This window comes from Lampetra fluviatilis, chromosome 1 (genome assembly GCF_964198595.1).
Source record: "Lampetra fluviatilis chromosome 1, kcLamFluv1.1, whole genome shotgun sequence".
In the NCBI taxonomy this organism is placed as follows: Eukaryota; Metazoa; Chordata; class Hyperoartia; order Petromyzontiformes; family Petromyzontidae; genus Lampetra; species Lampetra fluviatilis.
The window spans coordinates 33,245,779-33,263,206 of NC_136275.1; the positions used below are offsets into that span (position 1 = coordinate 33,245,779).

At 44.1% G+C, this 17,428-nt stretch overlaps 1 protein-coding gene across 1 annotated transcript in view; it reads right to left on the bottom strand.

Moving 5' to 3' along the window:
* LOC144934819 (ATP-binding cassette sub-family C member 3-like) overlaps positions 1-17,428 on the bottom strand; it is a 51,462-nt gene that overhangs the window by 27,305 nt on the left and 6,729 nt on the right. The window contains exons 2-12 of the mRNA XM_078861012.1: positions 13,348-13,524; positions 12,722-12,847; positions 11,335-11,472; positions 10,242-10,367; positions 9,547-9,608; positions 8,334-8,474; positions 6,583-6,858; positions 5,650-5,827; positions 2,693-2,854; positions 1,093-1,185; positions 326-529 (exon numbers count right to left, since the gene is read on the bottom strand). Of these exons, the coding sequence (XP_078717138.1) occupies positions 326-529; positions 1,093-1,185; positions 2,693-2,854; positions 5,650-5,827; positions 6,583-6,858; positions 8,334-8,474; positions 9,547-9,608; positions 10,242-10,367; positions 11,335-11,472; positions 12,722-12,847; positions 13,348-13,524 (1,683 nt within the window). The remainder of the gene's footprint in view (positions 1-325; positions 530-1,092; positions 1,186-2,692; positions 2,855-5,649; positions 5,828-6,582; positions 6,859-8,333; positions 8,475-9,546; positions 9,609-10,241; positions 10,368-11,334; positions 11,473-12,721; positions 12,848-13,347; positions 13,525-17,428) is intronic.

Here is a 17,428-nt window from a genome sequence, read left to right on the forward strand (position 1 = left end):
GGCAGTGGTCGGTTGCATAAAATAACAGAAATGGGATTTCCCCTTGTATTATAAATTAGAACACTGTCCATTGAAGGAAACAATAACATTATAAAAATGTTTAACTGGGAGGCCTTCATCCAACAGTTGATTGATCATGGCTCGTGATTATTTAAATGAGGGGGAGTGGTGATACAATCATTCGTGCTAACTGTGGCCAGGAATATACTCGGGGTGCCGGGTTCTATAGCGCGGCAAGGCTAACCGCTGCACCGCCCGCCGCGGTCAGGGCTCGTGGTAATCGTCGGCAACGCCGACCGATCCCGAACGCAGCTCGCCCTCGTACCAAAAAGGGAGAGCAGAGCCAGGTGAACGCGGAGAGCATGGAGAAGTAAGCGGCACGCCCGAGCACGGCGAGCTCGTGCTCGCGCACTCCCAGGATGACGTCTCGGAATCGCCGCTCCCACGCGTACATCTTGATGATGCGCACGCCCGACAGGGCCTCGCTCAGGGTGCGCACGCGCTCGTCGCGCTTCTTGATGATCTGAGCCTGCGATAGAAAACGCACGCGTGGGGCGAGTGACGTTTATGGCCGCGATGGAGCGTGACCTCGATTCAAGCGAGGGGGCGCAACACAGTCGGTATTAATGTTAAACACCGAGCAGAGAGTAACGATATAATACTCCGCTGTTGTCTATTGTGCATTCCGCCTTCGCTGCCGAACATGGATTAAAAATCCTAACTGGTGTTAAATATTGCACCAAATATATTTGACTTCATTATAGAGAAAAGGGGCTTAGCCCCCTCCAGCTATAGCAGTGCTTCTGACTTTACATTATTCCAGCATGCATAGCCGAGGGATGGTCTGCACCAGGGTTCTTGAACTTGTGTTTCGTCGAAAGATATAGTTTGTCGAGACATAAAGAAACCTGCATTGGTGAGATGAAAGTGAGATAGACATGAGACTTTTCTATTTCTTCTAGATTAACAGCCCTCATTCGTACCTTCCTATCCGATTGTCTCCATTCTCTCCCTGCCCTGCATCATCCTACTACCTCATTCCCTCTCCTCGCAAATAAAACATTTTTACGTGTTTCATTAAATGGTACGCACCTGCAGAGTCCGTATGTTGAGGGCGATGAAAGCGTTGAAAGGTATCAGCAGCAGCATCACGGCCACCCCCGCCAGCACTGATGGTCCTAGATGCTAAGACAGCAGCACGACAGTGATTTGTTCCCCCAATTGTATTACCAGCATCGTTTCATGGGAACCACAAGGCGTTCTTAAATCTTGCGAGAGCAGCGCGTAGCACTCTGGCTAATAAAATTGCCCCCTACTGCGAAAATTTGGCAGGACCCTCCTGAAAAAAGTCTTGAGACTCATTGAGGTTTTCTGAGTAAACAAGTGGAATACTATATCTTGGTTCTTTTGGTAAAGTCACGTAGAAGGGAAATAATAAAAATATAAGAATTTCTATTGTTTAATATTTGTATTATGTTATTATTTCCCTTCTACGTGACTTTACCGAAATAACCAAGAATATGAATCCCTGCAGTCACGAAAGCTTTAAATCAAAATTTAAGTGGAATACTATAATAATAGTGATAAATAATAAACAGATCTGTCTCCGTTAGTGACAATGATGCCACAACAGGGTAGTGGAACCCTGGGTAATCATAGCATAACCAAAGGCAGATGAGTCTGGTGAGAGGAGTATCTCAGGTGGTGGTGCACGCCTGTAATCCAGCACTGTAGAGGCGGCAAGGGTTGGTGGATCGGCCAAATGACAAAATGTCGCGAGGCTTCCTTCCCACCGGCATTAAGGTACAATACCCTGGCTTGCCTGCTGCATGCAGTACAGCAAAGTGTAGACTGACATCATCTGTCCCTACTCTATGTAGATTGTTGCCCCCGCACGTGCCGGGGGTTTATCTGGGTGCTCCGGTTCCCTCCCACGTGTATGAACGCTCACTAATTGTCTGAAAACATCTTTATAGAAAGCAAACTGCAGAGCGATTTTTGATGCTGGCTCACCACCTGGCAGCCTTTGAGCTTGTCTGTAGTTCCTCAGCGATTGTCAGATGCAATGTGCATAAATGACGCTATTTAAAATTATAAAAATTTGGAAGGCAAAGAGCATGAACAATGGCAGAGGAGTAGGTACTGGGCCTGTAATGATGCATCAGGTCATAGCTTACAGTTGATTCTTACAATATGTGCATTTATTTGTGAGGGTACGAATATATAATGTTTTATTCGTGTACATTGTATGTAATTGATTCACGTGACCGCTGCAGCCACCAGATGCCGCGTACATTCACCAAAATATAAAAGTAAAGGGAATTGCGAGAGGGCGAATCGTTACACGCCATCATCGGCAATGCCCAGCGTCGAACCAGCTACCCACCACCACAGCATGACATGAGCTTCAGATAGAAGCAATGGCGGGATGTGGTGGTGGCATCACTGGCATTGGCCGTGAACACCTCACACATTTCAGTGTATCTCTCCACCCACCTCATGCCTCGGGCCACTCAGAGGTTGATGCCTGAGGCAGAATGTCATGTCGGGTCCTATCATTCCAGTTGTGAATTGTGCGAATGCCTGTTGTGGGGCCCTCTTCTGTGTGTGGACCGGACCACATTTTTCCCCTTTTGCCACCTTCCTGGGCAGCCCTCCCCATGCCACCCCCGTCTCAGTATCAGAAAGTTACCTGCCAGAGGAAGTACATAGCCAGGCAGATGTGCAGAGGGGCAGACCACACAAAATTGAGGTTGTTGGTGATGTCGGCCATGTGCTGAACATCGACAGACATTAGGGTCGTCAGCTCCCCGCCAGCACACGACAATCGCGCGGCCTGTGTTATCATGAGAGCCTGTCGAGAGAAAAATACAAACGCATTGAGTTATGTTTGCCATTTAGAACACTGGACGGTGATGATGGATATTACTTGGAGCTGAAATAATAGCCAATAGGATGAAAGACGAAACGTATTATTGTTTATATGTGGAGTGACAGAGCAGATATTTTCTTAAATTTGGTTTTATCCAATATGCTGTAGAGGAACGCATAATGAGTTTATCTATCTTCTATATATATAAAAAAGTCAAAATTTGTGTGTGTGTGGGTTTGTGGCGAGGTTTGCGTGTGGGTTTGTGTGTTCGCGCACTTGGCTCTCCAACGGTGGAGTTTATGTAAAAAATAGAGCCAGGTACCATGCCGTAAGCCCCGCGGTGAGCAAGCGCTATTCCTTTTTCACATCCGTCAACTTTTAATTAGTTTAATTAGCGATTTAGTGCGATTTTTGTGCGCTTCCCTTTTATTTATTCATTTATGACTCGTACACGACCATACCAACTCACGCGCCTTTGGTGGGGGGGACGGCCCATGCCAAGTCACACGCCTTCAGTGGGAGTGAGGGGGACATTTGCTTTCACGTTAAAAATGCTATGAAATACACTTAACGCTGAAGTTAATTCTTCACTGTGTGATGTCCCCCCCACCCCGATGCATGCAGTTATTACTACTATACAGTCGCTAGATGCTACCACTATAGGCCGTAGATATTACTCCAGAGCGGCCGGGGAGATCGTGGCTGCGGGGGGGGCAGGGGTAGCAGCCCAGCCCCAGCCTGCCAAGGTGCCACCTCGGCCAGCTGGACAATCTAGGCGAGGCCGGAGGCTCTGCACGGGACTAGGCCTCACCACGCCACTCTGTCAGGTGAGTACTTTGTGCTATACAGTTGATAAATACTGCTATAGAGTCAGCATGTACTACTGTAGTGATAGCAGGTACCACCACAGTATGCACTGCTGTTAGATTTTTAAGAGTAGTTTTGAAATATGTTTTTGGCCCGGGCAACGCCGAGTATATAAACTAATATACAATATAACATTTTGTGTTGAAGAAGACCCCATCGTTGAGATTGAGTGCTCTTGCCAAAAAAATATCTGGTAACTCAACAGCATTTGTTCCAAAACGCCAGAGCCTGAAGGTCAACACTTGTCCAGAGTTGGCTGAATTTTATTAAATGGCATTTATATTTTAAACACAAGAAACACAGGGAAGCACAGAGCCATCGTACATGACGACCGAACGAGCAACACAGACATGAGCAACCCTAGGAGCACCTATCTGTGATATGTGAAACAACACAGGTACAAGACAAAGAAAAAATAGAGAAAGGGAAAATAGGCAGAGAAATAAAAGAAAGTGATGGGCAATGAGTGCACGTTGGGGTGGAAGGATCAATCCAGAAGTTAACAAAAGGAGATTCAACCTCACCATAAACCATTAGGGAAGCCTGGAGTCTGCTTGCTTAAAACACATGCACCTGTATATTGGTCCGGAAAGCCAATAGGCCATTGGGCTAAAAGATGTAATCATATGTGGAGAAGTAGAGTTCTGATTTTATTCTATATATGCTTAAATGTGAAAGCATGTTGCCAACCGCTGAGCCAGATGCAATAAGATGCTGAGTTCAAATCTTTATTATCTTCATCTAAAAAGTGCCCATTTACAATAACTGGCACCACTGCATTGTGTCTCACAGAGAATCCTGGGCTCCTTGACGAAATAAAAAAAATCAGGTAACGAAATTTACATTCTTCATTTTTGGCAAGACTTTGAAAAGTGCCGTTGCACAAAACTGTTAATCACTGTCTTGAAATAGTTTGTGCAGGAAATATATACGTAAATATACAACAGTTAGTTTAACTTCTAAAACATAGATTTTTATTTATTTAATAAATTAATAACAATAATTTACAACTTGATGTCAGTCCAGTGCTGAATGAAGGCTACCCCACATCATGTCAATCATGGGGGTTGTTTGACCATACTTTACCACACTGGTCTATGAGGGATGGTTATTTGGAGGACCCAGGACCAGTTCAGATACAACGCACCACTGGTGTTAGCCATGGTGAGGAATCAAACTCAGGTCACCAGGTTCATCGTGAAGTGCCAATGCTCTCCCCAACATTTACGTGCATCGGCCAGTATAATCAACGTGTGCAAACGACGTGTTTAAGCAGAGAAACCTTGGACCCATTTCAACTTCCAGAGTGTCTCACCAAGAGGGGAGTGGCCCATGAAATATGTTTTCGACTTTCCTGATGTTATAAGCAACAGCTTATACACATTTGGGGATTAAACAGACGTTTATTATTCTTAACTTAACAGACGTTTGTTAACTTTATGTTTTATTTGCCGCAATTCATCATGACAGCGCCTATGGCGCAATGTTGTTGCACTATGCTGCATAGACCCGTCTGTCTGTGGATATCTCTCGTCTAGCGCAATAAGCAAGCTCGTAACATTTGTTCATCAGGTTGATGAAACTCAGAAAGTCGACGCCAGTCATGGGTTTGCCTGTTCAAACAAATGGCGCTGGAAGAAATTGGCCCGGAAGGCCCATAGGCTGCTGAACCAAATTTTGTATTAGATTTTTAGACGGTGAAACAGATTTTGTAATGTATGGAAATTATGGTGGCCATATTAAGGTAGTGACGACCATATGACAGTGATGATAGTGGCCATGTGAAAGTATGTATGTTGAACTTCTTTCACACCATACGTAGCCATCCATGCTAATCGAAGGTGATGGTGGTGTCCATATGAATGCGCAGAGATGTGGATGCGGTTGGAGGAGTAGGTTGCGGGCCATGCCTTGCGGTAAAGCAAGCCGGTGAGTGCGCTGCGGAGCCGAATGCCCGTCACGAATCCCGCGTGGAAGTGCTGATGCGCCAGCATGGACGTGGCGATGGCACACAGGAACATCAGCCCCGCCAAAGCATAGCCATGCCATGTGGGGCGCGAACTGTCCCCGACAAACCGGATCAGGTGACTGCAGGTGCGCACAAGAACAGTGTTAATCGCCAGAATTAATAAACAGTCTGAAATGTTGTCTAAATTTAACATTAATACACTGAGGCATTCGTATAATGGTGGCAAGTGAACCCATAGGATGAGGATGATGATGACTGGCATCCATGAATTTTTCGGAAAAAAATATTACAGGTACCCATAATTTAACTTAATAATATGAATATTCAATTACTATGGAATGATGGATGAATACACATGTATTTTTTCATCTCACGATACAGGCGTCAAAACAAGCATGAGATTCAATGTTTTTAGTATTCGTATATAGAGAAAAAAAATCATTATTCTTTATCTGAATTGTAACCCTGAATTGCAACAACTGATTTGCAGGGGGCAGGTCGGTGAATTGTTCTACTCATCGTATTTAATGTTTATTCTTTTTGTGATTATTTTAAGGTGTTCGAGTTATAACAATTAACGAATAGTACAAGTATCAAAGAACAACCCGATAATTAAAAGAGTGAAAACCACAAATCAAAAGAGAAAATGTCAATGACCAAAAACTCCAAATACAATGATTAAAAACACAACTAGATAGAGGCAACACATTTACAACATATATGGAAAGTTATATCAGCTTTGTGTATGAGATGGTCGCCCTGATCACCCACCCCTAAGGCCAAGCACTTGTCCTCATGTGTTTTAAGACTCTGGACAGCCCCATCAACTCACCCCGCTGTGCCCTCACCGTTCCCAGGTGTCCCCATGTCTCACCTGAGCAGTAAGGGACTTGCGAACGACAGAATGTCCTGCAGGAGTTTGTAGACAGAGCCCACGAGATACCGTGGCCCAAACGCCAACGCCATGGCCCTGATGAGGGATGGCTCTTGACCTGTGGCTCCTCCCTCTGTCCCAGCACCACCACTCTGGGACTTCTCCCTGGGCAGGCGTAGCCGAACGGAAATGAGGTTCCTGTCCTCACCGGGACCCGCTGCTTCCTTGGTCAGGTGGCCGTTTTTATCTCGTACGTGGTATGCAGCTTTCGCGTCTCTGCCGGCCAGAAAAAAAACCACAAAAGAGGTGAGCGGAAAGCTTGTGGCCTATCAGAGAGCAATGGAGTTGTGTTATTTCTATATACATCTCTTGGGAAGTGCAAAGTGCTTCGCCCATCATTGATTCCTGCCCAGGAGAAGTTATTGTTTTCTCCTGAAGCCACTCGCTTGCAGATCATGTCACTGCAATATCGTTGGGAAATATCTTTCCCCACAATGTAAGTTGTATGTATGTTGAACTTCTTTCCCACCGTACATATCCTACCATGCTAATCTGAGGTGTCGGAAGTGATTCTTTGGCAGTGGAAACATGGAAAGTACTGGCAGCCAGATCTAGTGATTTTGTTGTTTTTTAGTTTGCAAAATTTTTCAGTGAACACACAAACACAGATGATTCGAAGCATCCAAGCTAAATTACAGCTGTAAATTGTCATTATAATATTTGGTAATCCTTAAAAAGTTACTTGATTTTATCGAAACCCTCACCAATTGTTCAAACAACACACCTTCTACGTCAGGCCAACTGAGTTTTAAATCACAATGTGTATCCAGTTCAACTGGAGCATTTTAGAGCCATTGTGTTTAAAGATGTTTATAAATTATGTTGGTGATGTGATTCAGATGTTGGCAGGAGGCCATATAATGCCTGTGGAGGGCTCTGTTTAGTTTTGTATTACTGTATATACTTTTCAATTTACTTTGCCAAGTCGGGGTGCTATGCCAGGCTTAAATTGCCCTGTACTTTTACGAGACAGATGTAATATTTGTGTAACTCTATGGGTCACTGGATGCATAGAAGGTACAGGCAATGATGCTCGTAATTTAATGGCAGGATAAGATAAGCAACATGGAAGTGTGGAACAGAGCATGGCAGCCAAGTGCTGTAGATGTAATTTAAAGAAAACAAAGTTTGCGATAGGTGAGACACATGTGGCAGATAGAGGGCAGGTAACCGAGACATCCATTGCAGTGGGCACCTAGAGATTAAAGGCAAAGAAAAATATCTAAAGCCGAATGGTAATATTATGTAAGAACAGTTCTTTGAGATTGGGTTGACTGTGAAACAGCTGCAGGATTTAGAATAAGCAATGGTACGGTGCGGTGGCATGAACAACATTGGCTGTAAAGACATCTGAAGTTCAGTCAAACCATACCAAAAACCAGAGTAACCAAAATTATCTGTCGCTGAGAAGTGAACTCAGGTCATTGGGCTTATAAACAATGGGAAAACTATAAATTACAAACTACTGGACCGATGTAAATGTAGATACAAATTAACATTTAACCATGTCTTGTGTCATATAGATACAAATTGCCATGTCATTTGAAGTGTAAAATTTAGATATTGATTACAAATGGAACAAATGACACTACAATTAACGCTTACAATGTAGACATTTATCTCCGGCAATGCACTAACCACTGCGCAAACCACTTCAACATGGAAAACGTAAGTGGCGAGATAAGGTCTACCCCGATCTTTGTGCGATCCGAGCTTGCTCCTTCCTCCACACGGCCTGCAAGTGTGGCACCACGAAGCTGCAGGAATCCTTGTGCCGCAGTGACCACAGGTCGCTCATCTTCAGTCCCCTACGGTACCCATTCACCGCCATCCTGCGTAGCATAGACATGTGGCAGGGGAGGGGAGAAATGAACAGGAGCCATTAGCACGGTTGGCTACATACGGTGCGAAATAAGATCAACATATGATAATTGGTTGTTTTACCCTTTTATCTGGCAACAAAACTGACACCTTTTTTTACAAGGAGTCATGTTTGCATAGACCACAATACCTGCAGTCGGAATGCAAACAAAAAACATAACTCTGATAATGTATGCACTGTCCTTGAAGTTGATTGGTCCACACCCGAGACAGCTTTCCTTAGAGCCTAGTCTCACATGGTGTGTTATGTTTTTGGTTTGCATTCCGACTGCAGGTATTGTGGTCTATGCAAACATGACTCCTCGTAAAAAAGGTGTCAGTTTTCTTGCCAGATAAAAGGGTAAAACAACCAATTATCATATTTTTCTACTGGCAAATGAGGTTCCAAGGAAGATCAACATACATAATTACATACCCCCCCCCCTAATTCCCATCAGGGATTCATCTTCTTGGTTCTTTCGGTAAAGTCACGTAGAAGGGAAATAATAAAATAATTAAAATAAAACATAATAAAATAATTCTCACGACGTTTCGGCCACAAAGAAAGCAGCCGTCCTCAGGTGAAGAACAGGTCTGTTGTGCGTTGTGGCCAAAACGTCGTGAGAATTATTTAATGATGTTTTATTTTTTTATTATTTTATTATTTCCTTTCTACGTGACTTTACCGAAAGAACCAAGAAGACAAGATAGCATCCTTCTGGTCGTGGAGGGAAGAGAAGGAGAGGGCGGACAGAGAGCAAGGGCAAAGTCTATGGAGCCGAGTGGCCACGAAGTGTTGGGACAAGAAACAAGCCGCGCTGAGCCATACTAAGAACAGCCTGGCACGGCACAGGTCTGGTTTCTAATAGCTGTGGCAACACACTGTTACACTCCAAGGTGTGTGTTGGTTTGGCTTGGGCTGTATTGTGGTGATCCAAAGCAAGTTGTGAGCACAGTGCAACATGACAATTTCACATCCAATTGACTCTCGATATCTAGGAAAGTCAAGATCGCATTGATATGTTAAACAAGAGAGAACCTCACCTAGTGAACCAACAGAAGGTGAGACGAGATATGAACGAGGCACCAACTTCCGGACACACGTTCTGAATCGCAAAAACAACACAGAGAGCTGCTACATGAGATCACACCACAGAGTCATGGGAAACTGTGCGGCATAGCGTAATGTGTTTGACACAGAGCAGCTTTGGTTAGAGAGCTTGGCTCACTGATTGGGAAGGCTGAGAGAGTTAACCTTCCAATTGGGGTATAACTCCAGAGTCGATTAAATAAGTACTGAATTGCGGTTATTTGAAGGACAGAATGACCACCGTCTTGGGAATGCGGAATTTACAATGCTGTCTTAGAGCCACCAATTGAGGAGCACCACCACATTGATTGTTTGAACTAGCAAACTTTTTTGGACTTTCTGAAATAAAATAAAACAACAATAAATCACATTGATAGAGCACATTTAGTTAAATTGTCACTTCAAGGTGTCTTCCAATATGCCTATTCCTGAACAGACAGCATTGTATCCTAAAGTTAATTTGCTCCCGACTATGAAGGGATCTCAGAGGTACCCCTGTGATATCTGCTTCCATGAGCCAATTCCCGATAATAAGTGTTGCAATACTCTGAGCGCAATCCAACTGGGTACGTTGTCTCGTGATGTGACAACGATAGCACACGCGAGATAAAATTGGCCAAAACGGTAAAAAATATATGGATTAACTCACCGGGTCGTCAGAGTCTGTGCTGAAGAGCGGTCGCTTCTCAGGGAGAGAAACAAGGATGAACTGTATGAGCACGAGCACCGAGTACATCAAAAACACCGAGTCTCTAAACGGGTCCTCCAACATGCCCTGCACACGAAAATGCACATGCACAAACACGCGCGTGCACTCATGAATACGGGTACACCGTCATCAGGGATGTGATCCCAATTTTTGGATGAATCTTAACAAACTCAAAAAGCTGAAAATCGACCCAAGCTATGACGTTTCAGATTGTCCAAAAACAATATTGTTTTCAGAAGTCAAGCAGAATGGAGTCTGAACAGTGCTTGGGTGGGCAAACCACCATGCACAGAGGTAGTTATAGGCTGCTCTGGGGGGTACGTGGTGGGCAGTAGAGGGGAGTGCAGTAATATCCATTGTCGTTCTGTACTTCTATGCTTTCATGCCCTGCTTTCCACCTTTAACAGCCCACACTGCCCAGCATGGTCAAATATGATCAAGTAACCCCCAAGACCTGGACTGCATGTTCATCGCTGAACATTTTTCAATTAGTGCTTTCCGAATTGTTGTGTTCACAAATTTATATTTGTTTACCGTACTTATTTTAAAAAATAGACTCCTGGTCTGAATGGGCACTCACCTGGGAATAAATTATACCCTTTTTGGACTGCACATCTGAGCCAAGCCAGTGTAGGACCCTCACAGTACGGGTGGCTTTCACTGGCGATTTGCCATGCCCAGCCGGCACCAAATCAATATATGTTGGTCTCACGAAACATCTGGATTTGGCTCGAGGCCAAGTAGGGCCAGAGCCAGCACTAATGATACATTAATTGCATATGACATCAGTCGTTACACAGAGGACGCGGCATCACTGCTCCTTCATCTATACATGCGGCTCGACTCATTCATTGCATGTGACGTCAGTGGCACGGCTCGTGTTCTGAAGTAGAAAAAACAACCTGGTTTCTGCTGAGCTGCACTGTGGCTGGGCTGGCTCTTGCACAGCCCTGCTCGCTCTGTACAGTGGAAAAGAGACAAAGGCCAGGCCAGGTATCTGTCCATCTGTTTGTGTGGCAACGCTTGCAATCACCAGGCGAGTGGCGTGCAGCACACGTGACCGCGTCCCCGTAACCGCCCCCACCAGCACCAGCAGCCAGAAGAGGAAAAGCAGCGCCGAGGAGTGGACGCCGCTCCAACGCTCCACCTGCCCCAGGATCGCCGCCAGGAGCTGCAGGGCAGTCGGTGAATGAAAAGCAGTCAATGGAAAATCAGTCAAGGGGGCCCTAAGTGGCGGCCGTCCCTGTGCGGCACCAGCGGCAAGTGGCAACGGCTTGAAAATGGGCATTAGTCTGCTATTAGCACGATTATCATGGTTGGCTACGTACAGCGTGAGAGAAGGTCTACATATATACATACATGCAAGTGGGCAGGGTGATGTTGCGATGCGGTTTACCCGAATTAAGCCATTTGTAAAACTTTAACCATAACGCCGGCACATATGGCCTACTCTTCTCAGAATAACATCAGGGAATTCTTAGCATCCACTGTGAAGCAGATGGCGAGTATTTATGGTGAATGCATCCGCTATTGCTCTGCGATGTCACGCCCCATCGGTTAACGCACAAATGAAATATCAATCAATGAGCAAAAACAAATACCCCTCAACAGCTCACAATTACAAATGTAAAACAAAGTTATATATTTTCCCCAACTCACTGACCCTGGCCAACCATGGAACACAGTCACGTTTACATCCATCCATCACTTCATCAGCAACCACATGCACCCCACAGTCACTACTTAATGATTAACCTCGATAACTTTGTGTGCAGTTTAACCGCCTGTAAATTGCAGCTAATTTGACATTTTCCATAATAGAGGCTTTTTTGGTTTGATCGCGAAAATATAAATGTCATTAAACCCGCCACCACCCGACACAACCAATTAGTAAGGTTTGTCACGTAAACAAAACATGCCAATTAGTTACTAGTTCAGTACACAGGTGTGTTGGAGAGTAAACCCACATTTACAATTCGAGTACTATGTTTCACCGGTAATAACAACCAGCCTCATCAGGCGGCAGCCAAAGTTGTGAGCCAATCCTTTGCAAGAAACTTCATTACACAATGCTGTTCCACATCACGTCACATGCTCTCTGATGCAGGAACTGAAGAAGATGATCCCAGTATATTGAGAAAAACGTTGGGCTTCATTCAAAACAACACATGGTCCCACCAGAAAGCACATCAGAGAGCGATGTAGCACAACCGGAACCACCTACAGAGTTACATAACAAGTACTTTTTGTTGACGTATTCAAAACACCCACATGACTCTGCACAACTTTGAGATATCGCCACTTCCAGTCCACAAACTTTTGGTGATCTGTAATTTTTCGGAGTGATTATCTACAACAAAATCTGCACAAAAGGTGTGACAAATGTACATGTACGGGTGTGTGCATGCTTGCCAACGTGCCATGGTTGCCCCCAGAATGAGTGGTGAGATGAAGAAGATGGGAGGAAGTGAATGCCCTTGGCTCCTCTCCCACAGCGAGAAGAACAGTTTGGCCCAGCACAACAGCCATAGTATAGCACACAGCACCTGACAGCACACAGTACGCACAGAATTCACACATCATGCGGTCAGTACATGGTATTGCTTGATTCACGTGATAATACCTGTAAACTGTTCCGAGTAGTTGTTTATGCACAGATTTTTAACGTGACCAAAAGTGATGCTGCCCATCAAGACAACAACAATAACAACGTAGCAGGAGATTGAGCACATTTAGGGTGACTGTACGTGTACATGTACAGCCCTTATTGTCAATCCACTGCTAGAAACACAATATAATATTGGATTTTGCTGATGACTCCTCTGCTGCCCAAACCATAGCCCAGTCACAAAAACCTACGACAACCTGTCTGCTCATGGTGGTGGTCACCCATTCAAACACTATCAAGGCTCAACCCTACTTCGCTTCCAAGATCTGGGAAGACCAGGTGTCATTAGCTCGGCATGATTCAGTCATAATTCATTAAGGGCCATTAATCATACACAATGCACGAATCCCACCACCGCGCCTTTCCCCGAGGACTCACGGTCTTGGCACGGCTGAGCACGGAGCAGGCAATGTAGCCCTGGCGGTGGTGTCGCAGCCAGACGAAGTACGGCAGAGCGGCGAGCCACAGGAACGTGCACGGCACCCATACCAGCACAGTGGCCTGGAAGCAGGCAGGGACATCCGGCGGGTCCCCGTGTAGAGTCAACGTCCAGTTCTGCCAACGCATTCATTCAGCCACATCAGGAGCCTGAATTCAAGTTAATTTGGTTAACTAGATGAGAACTTAAGGGGCCAGGATGCGTCTCATTTGCAAGAAGTGACTTGGATTAAACCGTAGAGTTTAATCCAAGTTAAATCCATATTTGCATCAATATATTTTAAATATTAAATCCTAAATATTTTAAAGCAATTAATATTTTACAATTATGGATATAATTATTTGCAGCATGCCGGACATCCTCCATAATTGGAAAGGCTCTCCTCGCGATTAGTCCGGCTTCGAGAGGGTTTACTTTTTGTAATTTATGTGTGAAGGAATCTAGAGCAACAAAACCAATGTGCCTCGCCTTGCTGTTGTTTATGAATAGGTCCACTGTGAGCCTGTGGTACTTGATCTCACAATGGTGCTTTGCCTGTATGTACTGTAAATAAACACTGTTGCTTTTTTACATTTGATACCTCCCCATGTTGTAACGACAACAAAAGGGTTATGGGTGGGATTTGTTGAGGTTACAACTGGGTCCTGCGCCTCCCTTCCCTCTGAGATAGTTTGACTTAGGAAACGACTGAACAACTGAACAAACCATTTTTTGCTGACAAAGGGAAGGGCTTTCAGGGGGCAGAGAATTCCTAAATCTACGGAAGCGCCTCTTTGTTGAGTTCTGGTCATGCGTTTGTTTGCATTAGATAAGACAGCAAGTATTAACTGGCGGCAAGGGACTGATATGGGTAACGTTTCCAGTTAATTATAAAGCATTACAGTACTCCGTAAGATATTATTGAGTAGCCGAGAGGACTCATAATAGCATGGCTTTGCCAAATTACAAAGCCAGCAGCATTGACATCTTTCGTATGAATCCAGACAGATACCCGTGATTACATTTGTAAATACATAACTAGAAAGTGCTTTTAAAGTAAAAGGTAAAATGTCTCCATGCTCTAATGTGCATTCTGACGGCACTCATCTTCATTGGCGGGCCTGAGCTCGCAGTGGAAATTCCACATTCCCATGGTGGGGCCATTTTCTCAATAAGACCATGCACTATTACATGGTCTCCTTATTGAGGAGACCAAATTGACTGTAAGGATGATGGGCTGAGTCAGAATGGCATTTTGTTCAAAAGATTAGCTTACTCTTTTCGGTGCGCACTTCCAACTCTACTTCCAACAGAGTGAATTAATATTTGTTTTTATGCTTGAGAATTGACATAGCCGTGTCATAACCCCACACCCACATCGCATTAGGGTGTGACTAGCCTGACACTGCTGGCTCAATGGATAGAGAAAAGGGCATCGGTGTCAACGAACCTTGACGAGAGTTACGTGGCTTTATCTCAAGTGATCACAGTGCATTGGGACAGTGCTCATCTCTGTGGGTAGCCCTGAGCCAGTGATGAATATTCCACATTCCAATTGTAGGAGGTTAGCTCTCGACCGTTAACTACTGTTAACTTCACACAGTTTTACTCATTTTATCCACCTCAGAAAGGAGAAATTATAAATGCGATGCAATATGCTGATTGTCATTTATTTTAATCAAAGGAACAATTATTGGAATATGGCTATATTTAATTGCAAACACGCTTTTTTTTCCTTCTGAACGTGATCGTGTAATATTTTTTTTCTCCCCAGTGCTGATATTTATACACCACACCAGGTACCAATTTAAGGCTGAGTCGACCAAGGGGAGGCTCAACACTGGTTATAATATCACTCACCACTGATAGTAGTCATGCTGGTAATCAAACTAGTTTCAATGTACAGGGTGCTAACCACCATGCCACCACTAACCAAGACGGATATATAACACAAACAAGATACAAGACCTCTATTTGCATCTAAATCTTGATATCTGTGTCACAGTCACGCATAACACGTTTGCCAATCATCAGGCACATGCAGTGTGTAATTTATATGTGGACAAGAATGGTAAACCTGGACAGCTGACAACTGGAGTTTGAGAAACCATGCCATAGTCGGATTAGAGCATGTAACATAAACTGATCAGGGGTAGTATAAATTTACGTTAGAGGGACTGTGTGGCAGGATTAGAGGTTCACAAACAAAATTAAACCATCACATGAGAAAAAAAACTATTTCATTGCAGAAAATATATTCGAATAAGGGATTAAGTTACACAGCATTTGACTCAAAATGAGAATGTAAAATATTGAAATTCTGGCTGAGGGTCGACTCAGTCTATTGGGCAATAAAATGAGTAAGACTTTGTGAGCAGTCAACAGTTGTCGACTTCGAGACGGGCCCCCCCACATCTAAATGTGGAATGTTCACCTCTGACTAAGGAAATGAAAATAAGCACCGCCAAAAATGTCCATCCTCGGGGCACTTTTACTTTTAAGTTATTATATTGAGTCAGATGAAATTCAACCGTAATTTCTGCAGCAAAACTACATACTAATAAGTACCCAACCTTACATAAGCAAACTGATTTGTGGGTGTAATAACTGTCAGGGAAGCCTATCATTACTTACAATCATTGAAATACGGTACTCGTCAGTCAAACGGAATACTTAGATTCCGCAGATTTCTTTTGTCCAGAGTAAAAGGTCGTGTATTAAATATCTCAGGCTCCATCTGTAACTGTCATTAAGTGAAACCAGTTTGGTGGGGTCATACCTGAACACAAGACACGAACATGCTTTGGGAGGTGGAGGCAGGGGTGAATGATTAAGATTAAAAGATGAGCTCTTTCAACAAGGCTGTTCACAGCTCCCCATTAGACGATCATAAAGAGTTTGGTATATACAACATATTTTGGGCAACTGCAAAGTATCTAGCTTTTAAATATACAGTACTGTAACTTAAACATTTCCAAACATCAGATTTTTATGCAATAACAATAACAATGACACAGTGGAATATGTTGTGTACCCAGTGTATTTACAACAAAGTTATCATTTGTATCACTGATTTACTTTATAGCAGCCAGGAATGGCCAAGCTGTGAGAACCAAAACTGAAAGTTCTACAAAAAGTGAAAAGGGATCCCGGTGATGCATCAGAGAAGGTGGATGATAGGGGTTTTGTAGGCTTAAGATCAGAGGGAGAGCCATTACTTGTCGTCAGTTGGCTACTTCGTGAGGAATAGAGCCAGTGGTGGCTCGTGACATGTTGTGAGTGGCCTCAGATAATATGGTGTTCTAATTAAGAAAAACCTCGTCATCCTATTGGCCTTCCCGTGAAAGTGATGTCTTATCTACCAACGGTAGGCATTTATAAACAATACGAAACAAAGCACTCAAATGCTGTCCCCATGACCCTCAAGTCCACACTCCACAAGACCACAACCCCTTTCACACTGCCTCCTAGAGCGTGTAGGCCGTGAACCGCTATACTTGCACAGTGCAACCTCGCGTTGTGACATCGTGTTATTACAGCCATGGGCGCCTTTTTCCACGGCCCTGAATAGGTCTCAAACGGCGTGGCTAAAATGCTAGAAGCTAATCGCAATGAACGAAGGGGTATCTCTCACTCGGACGCCTTCACAGCTGTCCCGACACCTCCCCGAGGCACAAATCAGACTGTGGTGTTGCAGCGGTTTCTGATACGAACAACTTAAAATGTTACCTTCATTAGGCAATTCACATTGAAATAATAATTCCAGATTTTAAACACAACAAAACAATTTATAGAAAAATTATTTCTTATCTCCAGCTGCCCTTAGTGGACGAACCGGGCCTGATTAGAGCTGATACTTCAAATCTAGATTAGAGCCGATACTAATATTAGCAGGACAAGTGGCAACCCGAGGATAAACGAAGGCTAGAATTATATTCTTTTGAAACTTACTTTCATGCTGTAAGTCTGAGTTTTTTGCTCCTGTTAACTAAGGTCACTTTTCTAGGCTCGGTGGCTCGAAACGCTATTCCTGGAGACGAC